The sequence below is a fragment of the Diadema setosum genome, chromosome 9 (assembly GCF_964275005.1).
Source record: "Diadema setosum chromosome 9, eeDiaSeto1, whole genome shotgun sequence".
NCBI lineage: Eukaryota > Metazoa > Echinodermata > Echinoidea > Diadematoida > Diadematidae > Diadema > Diadema setosum.
In genome coordinates, this window is record NC_092693.1 from 15999041 (window position 1) to 16012354 (window position 13314).

General features: G+C 39.1%; 1 protein-coding gene across 1 annotated transcript in view; it reads right to left on the reverse strand.

Annotated features, from left to right (window-relative positions):
* Window positions 1–201: 201 nt before the first annotated feature.
* Window positions 202–13314, reverse strand: part of LOC140233015 (chloride channel protein B-like) — a 30041-nt gene continuing 16928 nt past the window's right edge. Inside the window, exons 17-19 of the mRNA XM_072313122.1 lie at window positions 12551–12646; window positions 11062–11322; window positions 202–397 (exon numbers count right to left, since the gene is read on the reverse strand). Of these exons, the coding sequence (XP_072169223.1) occupies window positions 341–397; window positions 11062–11322; window positions 12551–12646 (414 nt within the window). The 3' untranslated portion in view covers window positions 202–340. The remainder of the gene's footprint in view (window positions 398–11061; window positions 11323–12550; window positions 12647–13314) is intronic.

A 13314-nucleotide genomic window follows, 5' to 3' on the forward strand; every position in this document is an offset into this window, starting at 1 on the left:
CTCGCGACGTCTACATAAAAGTCGATCTACCGAGTTTATCCCCGGACCAAGACTGATTACAATTCAAACATTTCAAATCACATGTGGCAGCTTTTCAGACTGTGGAATGATACTGACGATGGTGATGATGATGAGGAGGAGGAGGACAAGGAGAAGAAGAAGAAGAAGAAGAAGAAGAAGAAGAAGGAAAAAGAAGGGCAAGAAAATAAAAGATCAAGCAAAAGAAAAAGATGATGACGACGACGATGATAACGTTGACGATGACATTGATGATGAACAAGATATTGACCCATCTATCTTGGCTGCTGAGATGGGATGGTAGAAATTGACGCACGCTGCCTCACTGTTGGTCAAGGCTATTGGTAGTCTCATCCATGTAGTCCCAATCCTCAAAATCCTGTGGGAAATGTATATATAATACGAAATATAAAGTGCCTCATGTAGAAATCCCACTTTAGTCAGCTATGGAATGAACTTTTGGTCTCGCGAAATTCGAACATGATATGGCCTGAAAGGAAGGTTACATTTCGTTATTCTGAAGGTTCTTTATTCCGAACGTTCGTTAATCCGAAAATGGAATATGCTCGTTAATCCGAAAATGAAAAAAAAAAAAAGTTCGTTATTCCGAAAGTTCGTCAGTTCGAAAAGGGAATAAGGTTCGTAATTTTGAAGATTCGTTAATAGTAATACGCGCCATCTTTACATTTTCGGATAAATGAACCTTCGGAATATAACGAACATCACCTCACTATACCAATGAACGTCTTCATGAGAGCAATTGTTCGTCTCTACATCAATGAACCACGAATGAGCCAAATACTGTACGTTTGGAAATTACATGGAAAAATAAGACAGATAGTTACATGCCACACCAGTGACACACACACATACACACACACAGACGCGCGCGCGCGAGCGCACACACACACAAACCCACAAACAAAATGACAGTTACCATCATATGCAAATTACTGTCACAACCTCCCTAGTAATATAATGGAATGGTCCTAGTTAAAGTTTTGAAATGCTCATTCTTCTAATGTTCCAAATGTTTCTTTTAAAAAAAGAACAAGAAAACTGCAGCTACTGAATGATATTACATGTACAACAGAAACTTTGCGTGACATTCAATTACAGTGCACTCCCGTTATAACGAACACGGTTATAACGAAATTTCGGTTACAACGAAGTGAAAATTGAGGCAGCAACATTATCCATTCCATGTTTTTTATTGTTTATTTGTATTACCTTCAACGTGAAGAAAACCAATGAGACGGTTATATGAAGACCGGTCATCATCGCCTCATTAATGAATGTGACTGTTACTACGAACAGTGGCGTATCTAGGGGGGGGGGGGGGGCAAGGGGGGCACGTGCCCCGGGCGCCACTCCTTGGGGGCGCAAAAAACGAAAAAAAAAAAACGAAGAAGAAGAAAAAAAAGAAGAAGAAGAAAAAAAAGAAAAGAAGAAGAAAAAAACAAAACATGATGATGACGCGGACAAAATGACAATGTTTATTGTGTTCACACAAAAATTCCATGTTCTGTGAGCTGAAATACAAAAATTTTCGGCTCGATCGCTGCGCTCGCTCGCCAAAATTTATATAAAAAAGAAGGTAAGAACAAAACGTGATGATGACAAAATGACAGTGTCTATTGTGTTCACACATGTCATTTTATATTTAGCAGGCAAAATGTTTCACGGAGCAGCGGCTGCAATTTCATTCGTTCTGAAGCGATCGCCAATTGGATCAAAAGAGGGCGTCAACGGTTTCGAACATAGGGGGGGGGGGCGCAAAAAACAACAAATCAAACAAGATAAGAACAAAACGTAATGATGACGCGGAAATACACAAATTTCGGCTCACTCGCTCGTACTAATTTAGAGTATTTTTTCAAGTCCGTAGTTTGTTGGTATAAATCGTTATCTATAAGGCCGTCACTATATCTTGATTAGAATTGTAAGATTTAATAAGCAAAAAATGACAAGAGTTTCATGATTTGTAAGCTGAAATACAAACATTTTCGGCTCGCTCGCTGCGCTCGCCAAAATTTGTATAAAAAAAGAGAAGAAGATAAGAACAAAACGTGACGATGACGCGGACAAAATGATAATGTCTATTGTGTTCACTCATGTCATTTTATATTTAGCAGGAAAAATGTTACACGGAGCAGCAACTGCAATTTCATTCGTTCTGAAGCGATCGCCGATTGGATCAAAAGAGGACGCCAACGGTTTCGAACATACGGGGGGGGGCGCAAAAAATTAAAAAAGATTAAAAAAAAAAACGTAATGATGACGCAGAAATAATATACACCTGTACAAATTTCGGCTCACTCGCTCGTACTAATTTAGAGTTTGTTGGTATAAATCGTTATCTATAAGGTCGTCACTATACATGTGAGATTTAATAAGCAAAAAATGACAAGAATTCCATGTTTTGTAAGCTGAAATACAAAAATTTTCGGCTCGCTCGCTACGCTCGCTCGCCAAAATCTATCAAAATTCATTACATTTAAATCACCCTGAAAAAGATCCCTTTTAAGTGCTTGAAAAAGCATCACGTGGACTTTGTTTAAAGTCCCTACCGGGATGGGGTTGGGGTTGAACACTTTTTCAGAAATTAGGGGAGCAATTTTCGTGCTTGCCCCGGGCGCCGTTCTCCCTAGATACGCCACTGACTACGAAAATCCCAGTTTTTGCGAAAACATGCGGTTTTTCTAAATTCCATGCAGTACTTATTCCACGTCCAGATGTAAAGGAGTTTTCGTTGCTCTGACGCGTTGATTTCAATCTTACGGTCTTTTTAAAATCTAGGAGGTGAACTGATGTCCTCATTATGCTAATCGTAACGGAACTAATCGTATCTTCTTCCTTTCTAGTCGCTGTTGCTACAGTGTGTGAAAGTGTTAATCGTGGACATAACTCTAGATTTTACCACTGTTGATCTTTACCTCCCCCCCCCCAAAAAAAAAAAAACACTGACACCACAAATTATGTGCAAGCATTTCGTCGTACTCCACAAACAACTACGTTCGTCACACGAGTTTTCACCGAGTACAAATCCGTTACTTTCGAGGATCCTACTATTCATAGTAGACACTGTACATTGCATCACCAGTTGAAGTATAGGCAATGTGTTAGCAACGTATACTCCTGCGTTTTACATAATGGGGATCCCGCGCAACATTATTTTTGACTCTCAACTAAGAGACACCAGCAAAAAAAAAAAAAAAAAGCCAAAGAAAACAAAACCAAGAAAATGAAAAAGAGACGAAAAGGAGCACGAGACATCCTTCGGAGATATTTTAAGAGAAAGAAGGACACAAAGGTTGACTGACTGACAAATAAGGAGGATTTTAGTCAAAGATTTGCACGAAACTTTATATCTTCAACAACATTACGCGGCGATCACTTTGCTAATGACAGCTAAAGGTGGCTGTTATGTAGGTGTGGTCGATAGAAAACAGGGTAGGCCTGTTATGATGGATTATGTCTTGAAGGTTAATTATGGAAGCCCTAGATTGCCCTAGATTTACGAACATTGCCAATGTTCTTGTTACACTTGATTTGCTGTTGATGATGACCTTATTGTGTTCCAGAGTTCTCGAAGTGGCTTCGCTTGAAGACTCTCGGTGTTTGTGAGCGGAAATGCCACAAAATTGCGATATCGCCAATAATGATCAGGCCCCTGTCATTACTTGCAGTAAGAGTCTGGCGTCACGCAGGCCCAATAAATTCTTTCCGGGAGCTTTTGTAACGCTCCGGTACACAGTTATGATCATGTGATGGTCTGTGCTTTCTGAGTTTTGCGTATCGCCCATATCACTCTCACTGATTTAAAATGAAACGAATATCCATGCATTATTATGCATTGATGATTGGGGCTTATGATTACTAAATCAGATTAAACAACGGTGTCTTGAAGTGAAGTAGACATTCTGCAGGTGTCATCTATAGAGATAGATACCAAGAAGATATCTCTATCGTTACATCACATGTCAGCATTTAGTAGACTCTAGAAAATGTTTTTCAACGTGCGAGTTGTGCTTAGGGTTATGCGTGGTTTGAAAGTTTGCACGGTGATGTAAGTGAGGAAGAGATGTTTGCGGTAACACCACGTGTACGTAGTCCTTAAAAGGACTGTTGTTTTGTGAAAGAAGAACCTACAAAGACGAGAGTGGAGGAGGGAAGTGACATGGAGAGTGTGTAAGGAAGGCAAATTGTGACAGTCGTGGGGCAGCGGTGAGCTGGAAATTTAAGTTGGACTCGTGGAGATGGCAGAATAGGAGAATGGGACAGTAATATTAAAGGAAGAACAGAGTGTAAAATCGGATACAGGGCTCAGAAGAGGGTGGAAGCGAGGAGAAAGATGACCCAAAAAGCAGGGAAGAGAGGGAGAAGGTAGGAAAATCAAGGAGATAAGAGAGAGAAGTGAAGATGTGAAATTCAAAACGATGAATCACGAAACGAGCCAAGAGAAACTGAATCGGTAAGCGATGCGGACTACTGTGGAACGCGGAATCAAACCTACCGGTACGAAACGTGGTGACACGACATTTTGCTCCTGCGACAATATTGCTCCGGTGTTATTTTCTCCAAGGAATTAAGGTTAGGGTTGTGATATGGTTTTAGGTTCAGTTTGATGTGCGGATTAGAATTAGGGTTAGGGTGATGTTTGTAGGTAGAATTTGTGTATGACTTAGCGTGCAGATATTTCATGGGAGAAATTGTCGCAGGAGCAAATGTCATGGAACCGTAAAGTGAGAGAGGTGGTGGTGGCGTGAGTTGATCCTGTCGAGGACTCGTGTGGGGAAAGAGTTTGGGATTATTGACGGAATCTTATTGGTCTTGTAAACTAAAATGAGCAAACGCATGCTTGTGTGCAACCGTTGGCTGGAGTGCCCACTCAGGTGAATGGATAGATCACACTGCGAGTACCTCATTCATTCCAGCCACTGGAGTAATACTAGTACATGTACTACATGTATATGCCGTTAAGAGTGTTCACCATCACACATGAGAACGTACAGAAAATGCAGCACACTGGCGAACCCCGTCTCAGCGAACACAAATACGAGATTTCGTTAGTAGGAGAGGATTTTATTAGTAAAATTGTTAACATTACCCTTATTAATTTATGTCCATTTTTCTTATTCCGTTTAATAGAAAAATCTCGTGGTCCCGACTCTCTCGTTAAAACGGAATTTGCCTACATACAAGCATCATTGCTATCGTTCTCATCACAAGGTGATAGTGCGCAGATCTGTGCGATGCACGTAATTCTACGACTACAATAATTATTGCTACTAGAACTGAGAGAAGGTGACAGCTAGCCAGACTTTTGTTTTATGACAGACAAGAAGATAGACAGTTAGAAAACACAGAACAGAATGATTTGGTATCATAAAGCATTTATATTTATTAGTACAGCTTTAAAACAATTACTGTTAATAAGGTGTGATACAACAAGGCATGGATGAAAATAATGTATTAATGACAGCTCTGTATGATATGAAGTGATTTAGTAAGGTAGGAGCCCACTTTTGTTCACGTTTTCACAATACACGCCAAAATTCATCCATGGATGAAATTTGGTAGCATTGTATTGTGAATTAAGATAAGTGTGATTGATAAAAGCAAATATCTTCTTCCATTTTGCTGAATTTTTCCTTGCATGGTGGACACATCCTCATTGAATGAAAAAAAAAGGGTAAATGGTTCAAATATCTTACAATCATTGCAGACTTTAATGAGATGCCATATCCCTCAACATCATGAGTTTGCGCTACTTCTGGCTGTGGTAAAACAATCGATTAATCAACGTCTCTTGAGACACATTGTAATATGGGCTCCTTCCTTTCAATTAAGGGATTAGTACAGATAAAACATGTCATGGCAGGTGCATAAACCACTAACGTTATAACAAGACCCTAAAACTCAATGAGACTAAATAAGACACCCGTCTCCAGTACGAGTTGTGCAGTAAAAACTTTCACTCATTCTGGAAAAATTTTTTTGATCCATCACTTACCTGTGATTAAGTAATATCTTCGTTAGCTCTTAAAGGTATAAAACTAACTAGCTGAAGCCAAAAGAAAAATACATTGCAATGATACCATAGCCAAAATCAGTCAATTTCATACTTGTGCTGCTACAATGTATTTGTGTCATCCCCTGCCTTATCCCAACATCTTACTACATGTATAAACATACACAGAGTTGTTTTCTCTAAATAGTACAGTTGAAATGGCAAAGGCTCCTTGGAATTGTGAAAAACCCTTTCCACAACAACATGAAAAGTTCATTCCACTCAATAAGTTTCATAACAATTTCATATAATGTGTGGGAGTGTTTTGCTCCTATACGTTTTAAGGTTTGGTTTTCTAGATTTCTCTTCAACTGTGGTAACATGGTGATAAATTGGTTTGATGAACATACAAATCATGTCTTTATTATAATGACAAAAAGGATCATATTGTGCTCTTTGGTCTACATAACATCATCATTTCATTTTTATCAAAGCACAAATTAAATGCTGACATATCAACAACAACAAAAAATGGAAATACGATGTCATTACCATTTTGTCTGCAGGAAACCAGGATATTTTTAAAATTACACTTTGATAGGGAGGGAATATGACAGACTCAAAGGGAGAGGTGTGCTTGTGCAATTCTTTCAATATCAAGCAAAAAGTTATTCAGTTCACACTACACTTGCCCCACGGAAATATTCTAGTACTCACATAGTTGGTATCTTTAACAGCATTTTATGTGGCAGTACTGAGTAACAGCAGTACATACTTTGACGTTGTTTGGTTATCACTGTCCCTTTAAGCCTTTGATATTTCATCAAACACTCCTTTCTCTCTTAAGGGCAAGATAGTAAAAACATGCTAACCTTGCACGTGAAACAAAAATAGAAAAAAAAAAAAAACAGTGCGGTCAATTTTGTGCAAAGAAAACAGAAGAGAGAGAGAGAGGGAGAGAGAGACCATTTTAGTAGCAATCAGCTTATGACAATTAGCAAAAATAAAAACAGTCTGTGGTGGGGGGGGGGGACAGAGTAGATCATATGTCAATAGCAACATGTTATTTCTGAAATCAGCAGAGTGCCAAGTGAATAATGCCATGGTGAATATCTTTCTTCTCCCAACGTGATATCATCCTCACAAAATACACAGAGAGAGGTATCGCGTTGACACATAGTGTGTTCCCATACCAGTGTATGGACCACTTCCACAGGTTGGGTGGAACTTATACAGGTCATTATTCTGCATGTGGTGAAAAGTACCAGTATGAGTGCTACACTTGTTCCCTACAAGACTCTAGAAATCCTCATAGTCTTTGGACAGGGACCCACTGGGTTTCCTTGAGCAAGTGTTAAAGGGAAAATCCATCTTGGTACTTTGTTGCTTGGTAAAAAAAATCACAGACGAAGATCACTGAAATTTTTTATAACTTTTTTTTATTTTTACTAGAAATAATGAGTTGAATAGGCAATGGCGCCTTTGAGTTGTGAAAAACATTTTTCATCAAAGCATCTAAAGGCCATTCCATGTACAAGTTCTCTAACAAATGTTTCAGATTATTTTGCTCCATATATGTATATATTTTTACTTTAAACTGTTATCATGGCAATAAATTGGTTTGACAGAAATATAAATCATGTCTTGTCCATTATAACACAAGGCAATCATAGGTACCACAAGCATTACTTGAAGAAAAAAAAAATCGAAAACTGTGGAAGTAAGTCGCTCCACGAAATTTCATCCTATTCAATGCAATCCATGGCAACAGCTTGTCACATACTTGAAAAACTATTTTACACATAAAATGGCACGAGCATTTCATATCCAAAGATCTGACAGAAGTATTCAAAAAAAGAAATTAAGTAGATTGCACCATAAAGTTGTTTCTTGGAATAAAATGGTTGCCATAGAGACATTCATCAGACATACTCAAAAGATGTATATTGTTAACATACATCTGATAACTGTCACATTTTCTTCTTAACTAATTTTCAGTCACTCATAAACTTGAAAAAGTTCACTCGATCACATTGTCCCACCACTGCACAATGTCCTGTTTCTGGTATACCCCCTTGCAAACTTTGTTTGGTGGGGTATACTGGACTTTGCAGTGCAGAGCCATCATCTCAACAGCTGATGACACGTTTTGGGAAAATGGCATTAAAAATTCATCCAAATTTCAACATATTTACTTGGCAGTGATTTTTGAAACAACCATCACAACCATAAATCAGAAAGGAAAAAAAAAAAATGCAAAACCTCACCATATTTGTCTGTTGTTGTTCTTCTTCTTCTTCTTAATCACAATTCTGACAGTTATAAAGTGCAACCTCCTACATATCAAAAAGTGATGTATGTGCATACACTACATACGTGCATAGTGAAATCAAAGAAGCCAATATCTAGACAGGATCTACGGACTATGAAAGATGATGTGCCATGGTGTCACGTGGTAAGATACTGTTTAGATAGAGAGTCCCTGTCAAGTTAAGGTGGGAAATGAAAGTTCTAAGACAGTGCATATTATGAAACCGATAATAAGAGCAACTACAGTACCAGGCACAAACATCCGCTGGCAAGAGGAATTATAATTTCACGGAACTAGATTCATGTACGGGGAATACCAGGTAGTGTTGCACACTCTCTTGTTAACCCATTTCATACCGAATTCTGAACTCCCCAAAGAGCTGATCATACACAGGCTAGCAGGTTCCTGTATGGAACAGGTTAATTCCATGAGACAAGGCGATCGCACAATTTTATCAAAATCTGACCTAGACTGAGAAAGTTACAGAATTTTCAAGATTCACATGTTTTCATTTTAAAACATACACGAATTGGGATGGCCAATGATAACATCATCCAATATCCCTCCCATTGGTTTGTACAATGAATATTGGTAAAGTCGTGTATTAGGGGTCAATGACCTTACAGTGCATTGCCCCTGAAGGTCATCTTTGCTAGGTTACTGCACTTTAAAAGGAAAACTTACAAGGTAATGACATCATCACCTTTGCCAAATTAGATACTGCAAAACCAGGAATTTTCCTGTGCATTCTAATTTCGCAATTTTTGCAAGAGCCGTGATTCACAAAACTATAATGCATGTGAAAGTTCTTATCTACACTTCTACAATGTATGCATTTGAATGCTAGTGGCAATTTGTGCAAATCTCATGCCGTGAAAGTTTCTTGGTTTATGATATGAAAGTGGTTGCTACAAACATCCCTGATTGGTGAGACCCCTACTATTCTGTTTAACCGATTTTACTCTTTATTGCAACTGATTGACAAATTGCCTTTTATCAATGTAAATAAGCACTGATTACTCAGTATTTTAGTAGTAGCCACGATACCAAAATCATGGGCATACATACTCAGACTGGATTCAAACCAACAATCTCCTGATTATCTTCTAGTATTATCTTTATTATCATTATCCATACAGCATGCGGAGGGTACTGCATATTTATTCAAATTAATGAAGCTTGGTAGTCTAGTAGTGGATACTACATGCCTGTCTAGTAATCAGGAGATTGTTGGTTCATATCCAACCCAAGTACGTAAGCCCATGATATTTGTATCACGGCTGATGCCAGAACACTGAATAATCAGAGCTGATTAATTGACCCATTGAGGACGAAGCGATTTTGCTATAACACGCATTTCCCATATCTGCCTGAGTATACTCGGGAGTAGTCTTCAATGGGTTAAATTCGATGAAGGCTCGACACAAGAATGCATTGATTTGAATGATATCACTCTATTTAGTAAAGCAAGGTGAGCAAGATGGAGACTTGCACAATGAAAGTTAACCACTTGTGTCTTAACGGTCACGTTAGAGAGCAGTTCGAAGTATTTATTTCAATTAGGAGGCCCCAGTAGCAACTAATCTTCCATATTACTCACCTGAGAATGGCACTAAATCTCTGTGATGTATATAATCAAATTTACAAGTTTTACATACAAAAACACAAACAAAAAACTAATGTTGCAAATTAAATGCAGTCTTTGCAATATCAGGGACATAAAACAAATAGACCAGAATAAAAAGCAAAAAAAAAAAAAAAGTTTACAACCTACAACTTCATTGGAGTAAAGGTTTCATGACACGAGAGTAAATGAATGCTTTCCATGTCTCAAAACTCCATAATCCATGGACAGACGATCTATTTTGGTCAACAAAACACCACTATATTTTTGTTTGTCTCTCGACAATCCCAAGGACTGAATAGATGGCAACTAAATGAAATGACGTATGAATGTCAGACCAGCAATTTGCAAAAACATGTGGAGTTCTTTAAATCCAGAATCCACTGGCATGTTTATCACAGACAATTTTCCAATTAAGACAGCCTCAATGTGGATAATGCCTGCATTGCTAATCTCCTACCCCCCCCCCCCCCCATCGTGCCCCCAACATACAACCATGACAGATCAAATGGCAACTACACAACACTTATCATAAGGAAAACTTCTCTGACGTCTACACTACAGTATCCTACTGTGCTGGCTTCTGAAGTAACTGTATGTAAGATACTTGTCCATTAACCCTTTGCCTACATTAACAGAGTAGATCCTTTGCAAAGTCACTTTGTGGACTTCAGAATCTTGTGGGGAATAGAATAAGAGAAGAAACATACTGGTGTGAATAGTGGGAGACTGGAGAGGGAAGGGTGAAGTTAGTTGCTGCTGGGTTATAATCTGTCCCAGACCCTTCTGAAACAGCACCATTCTAAAAACAAAAATAAGTCTCAAAAAGCAGCGTCTGATTAGTCCCATCAGAACAACAGGGGGAAGGATGACAGCATTTTATAAAGTTGATTGTCCTTCCGTACGTGTCAAAAAAAACAGCTGCAAACAACACCTTGATTAGTCTTCTGATGCAAAAATATGCCGCCCTTGCTCAACTGTAATGTCACACACTACACACACACACACACACACACACACACAAATAAACATGTATTTGGGGGTTAGTCTGGAATGGACTCCTTATTTGCTCCTCCTCCCTTAGATATCACTCACTGATGCAAGTTCAACATGGATGGTGTCCTGCCCCGCGGAAAGTCCATTGTTTAAGACGGGTGGGGCTGGGTGGAGGACCGGGGCCAGTTTCTCCTCCATGCGGAAACCCATCAGGTCCTTCCTTGTGATGATGCCCACCACGTTGTTTCGGCTGTCGACGACCGTCAGGTGGCGCAGGCCGAGGGTGCGGAATATGATGTACGTCCGGTGGAGGGAGAAATAGTCGGGGATGCACGGCGCTGACCGATTCACATACGGCATCTGCAAGTTTAAGGGGAACATACGTTAATATCACAACTAAAGGGAAATTTTCACCCTAAATGTACGTGCATATTCACTGAATGCTGAAATATGAGTGGTACACAATGGTGAAATCCATTCAGAGAATATGAATTTTTAAAAGTTTGGATTGAATCCATCATCACTGAATCAGAAGACTACAACAATTTGCGATGTGAAAGCAGGACAGTGTAAAGAAATTGTATTCTTTTGACTATTTACTGACATAATGCTAAGGGTAGTATAACCCCCCCCCCCCCCCACCTCTTGAAAGAGGTTTATTGACTCCTCTTTCATTATGTTAACAAAATGGAAAAAAAAATGGAGAATCTTCTTCATAGTTTCTTTATATTGTTGCCCTCCTGTGACATAACAAACTAGAAAAGCAGTCGGAGAGTGCAGACCTCCGCCAAGCAGCTCCTTTCCACCCATATAAACATTTGTATGGTAAAAATGGCCCTGTTTCTCATACACAATAAGAATCCTTTTGAGTGTCTCTACCTTAGCTTCTTACTACACCTCAAGCGCACGCTCCTAGATAAGTTCGCGTGTGCAAGCCTCAAATCCGCACAGCCCGATTTCCCTTGTATGTTGGCCCTATTTCCCACTGACAATCCTTCAAAAAATTTCAAATAAAACCCCTGGATGCAGACAGTGACCCGGATAACTGCCAAAATTTAATCATCTTTCAACTTTTATCGACTTTCCCTGAAAATTTCATTCAAATCCATTCATAACTTTTTGGGTTATTTTGCCATCAGACACACAAACGAGCCAATGCCAACAACAACATAACCTTCTAGGCGGAGTAATCATGCTGTGTTCTGATTCTTTGATTGTCTAAATACCTGCAACCTTTCTTCAAACCTTTTGGGGTTTCAGAAAACATGTGTACAGTGATCACCTTTATTCCATCATGCTTGTGGGGTATGAAATTCAATAGGAGAATATAATGATGCAATTCTCCACAAATCGCTACATGTAGGTATGTGAGTCATATCTAAATGTAGGACAACACCTCTCTTTAATCTTATGTACCACAACCAACAAGGGCATATCCAGGAATTCCGTAGAGGGGGGCACTAAAAATGGTTTCTTTAGAAATTAAAGGGGGCGCCCGCGCCCCCTTTCACTTTTTTCTTTCTTTAGTTTTAAGAAAAGATAAAGTGGTGGATTTGCCACTGACCAAGATTAGTACAGAATATCTTACCAATGTGATATACAGGTCGTTGTATCTCTCCTCTTCAGTGTAAGTGTGGAGCAGATCTTTTGCGGCTCTGTCGTCTTTCAGGTGGTCCAACCTCACCTTTCAAGAGAAAGCAAAGCATTTCAAGTCAAAAAACCGATGTCGGAGACAAAGGTCCAGGATACTGCTAGTTACGACATACTGTAAAAGCTGTTATTTTCGCAAATGTGGGGGTCACAGACATTTTCAAGAGATGTTTTTTTTTTCCCCGATTTGACAACCAGGCTCTCGTACTAAAGTGCATTAATGCCTGTCTAGTCACTCTGCCACTTTACTGCTACAAATATTTGTTGCTGCAAATTTAATGCGATCAAGATCAGGTAGCTATATGTTCATGTGGTGTTAAATTTACTGGCCAACAGCAGATTCATGAAAATTAAACCCTTGCAGAAATAACAGCTTTTATAGTAACTTATATCATGATATCATATGTTAACCTTAAAAGGGCCGGAGGAGGGTAGGGGGGGGGGTGTTGAATCAACCCCCCTTGACATTTTTTGCGACTATTCCGCTGCGCGAAATTTTCTGACTGCGCCATTCGCTGAATTTTTACTTTCAAGTCTCGTGCAACTTTTGACACAATCTTCGCGAAAATTGCGCATACCATTACGATGCTGCACGTCCTTATATACATGCCTATCAGACCGAAAATGGCTCAAAAACGTGATTTTGTGTATTAAGTCTATGCAAATAGAGTTTTCTCACCTTATTCATAAAGATATGATTAT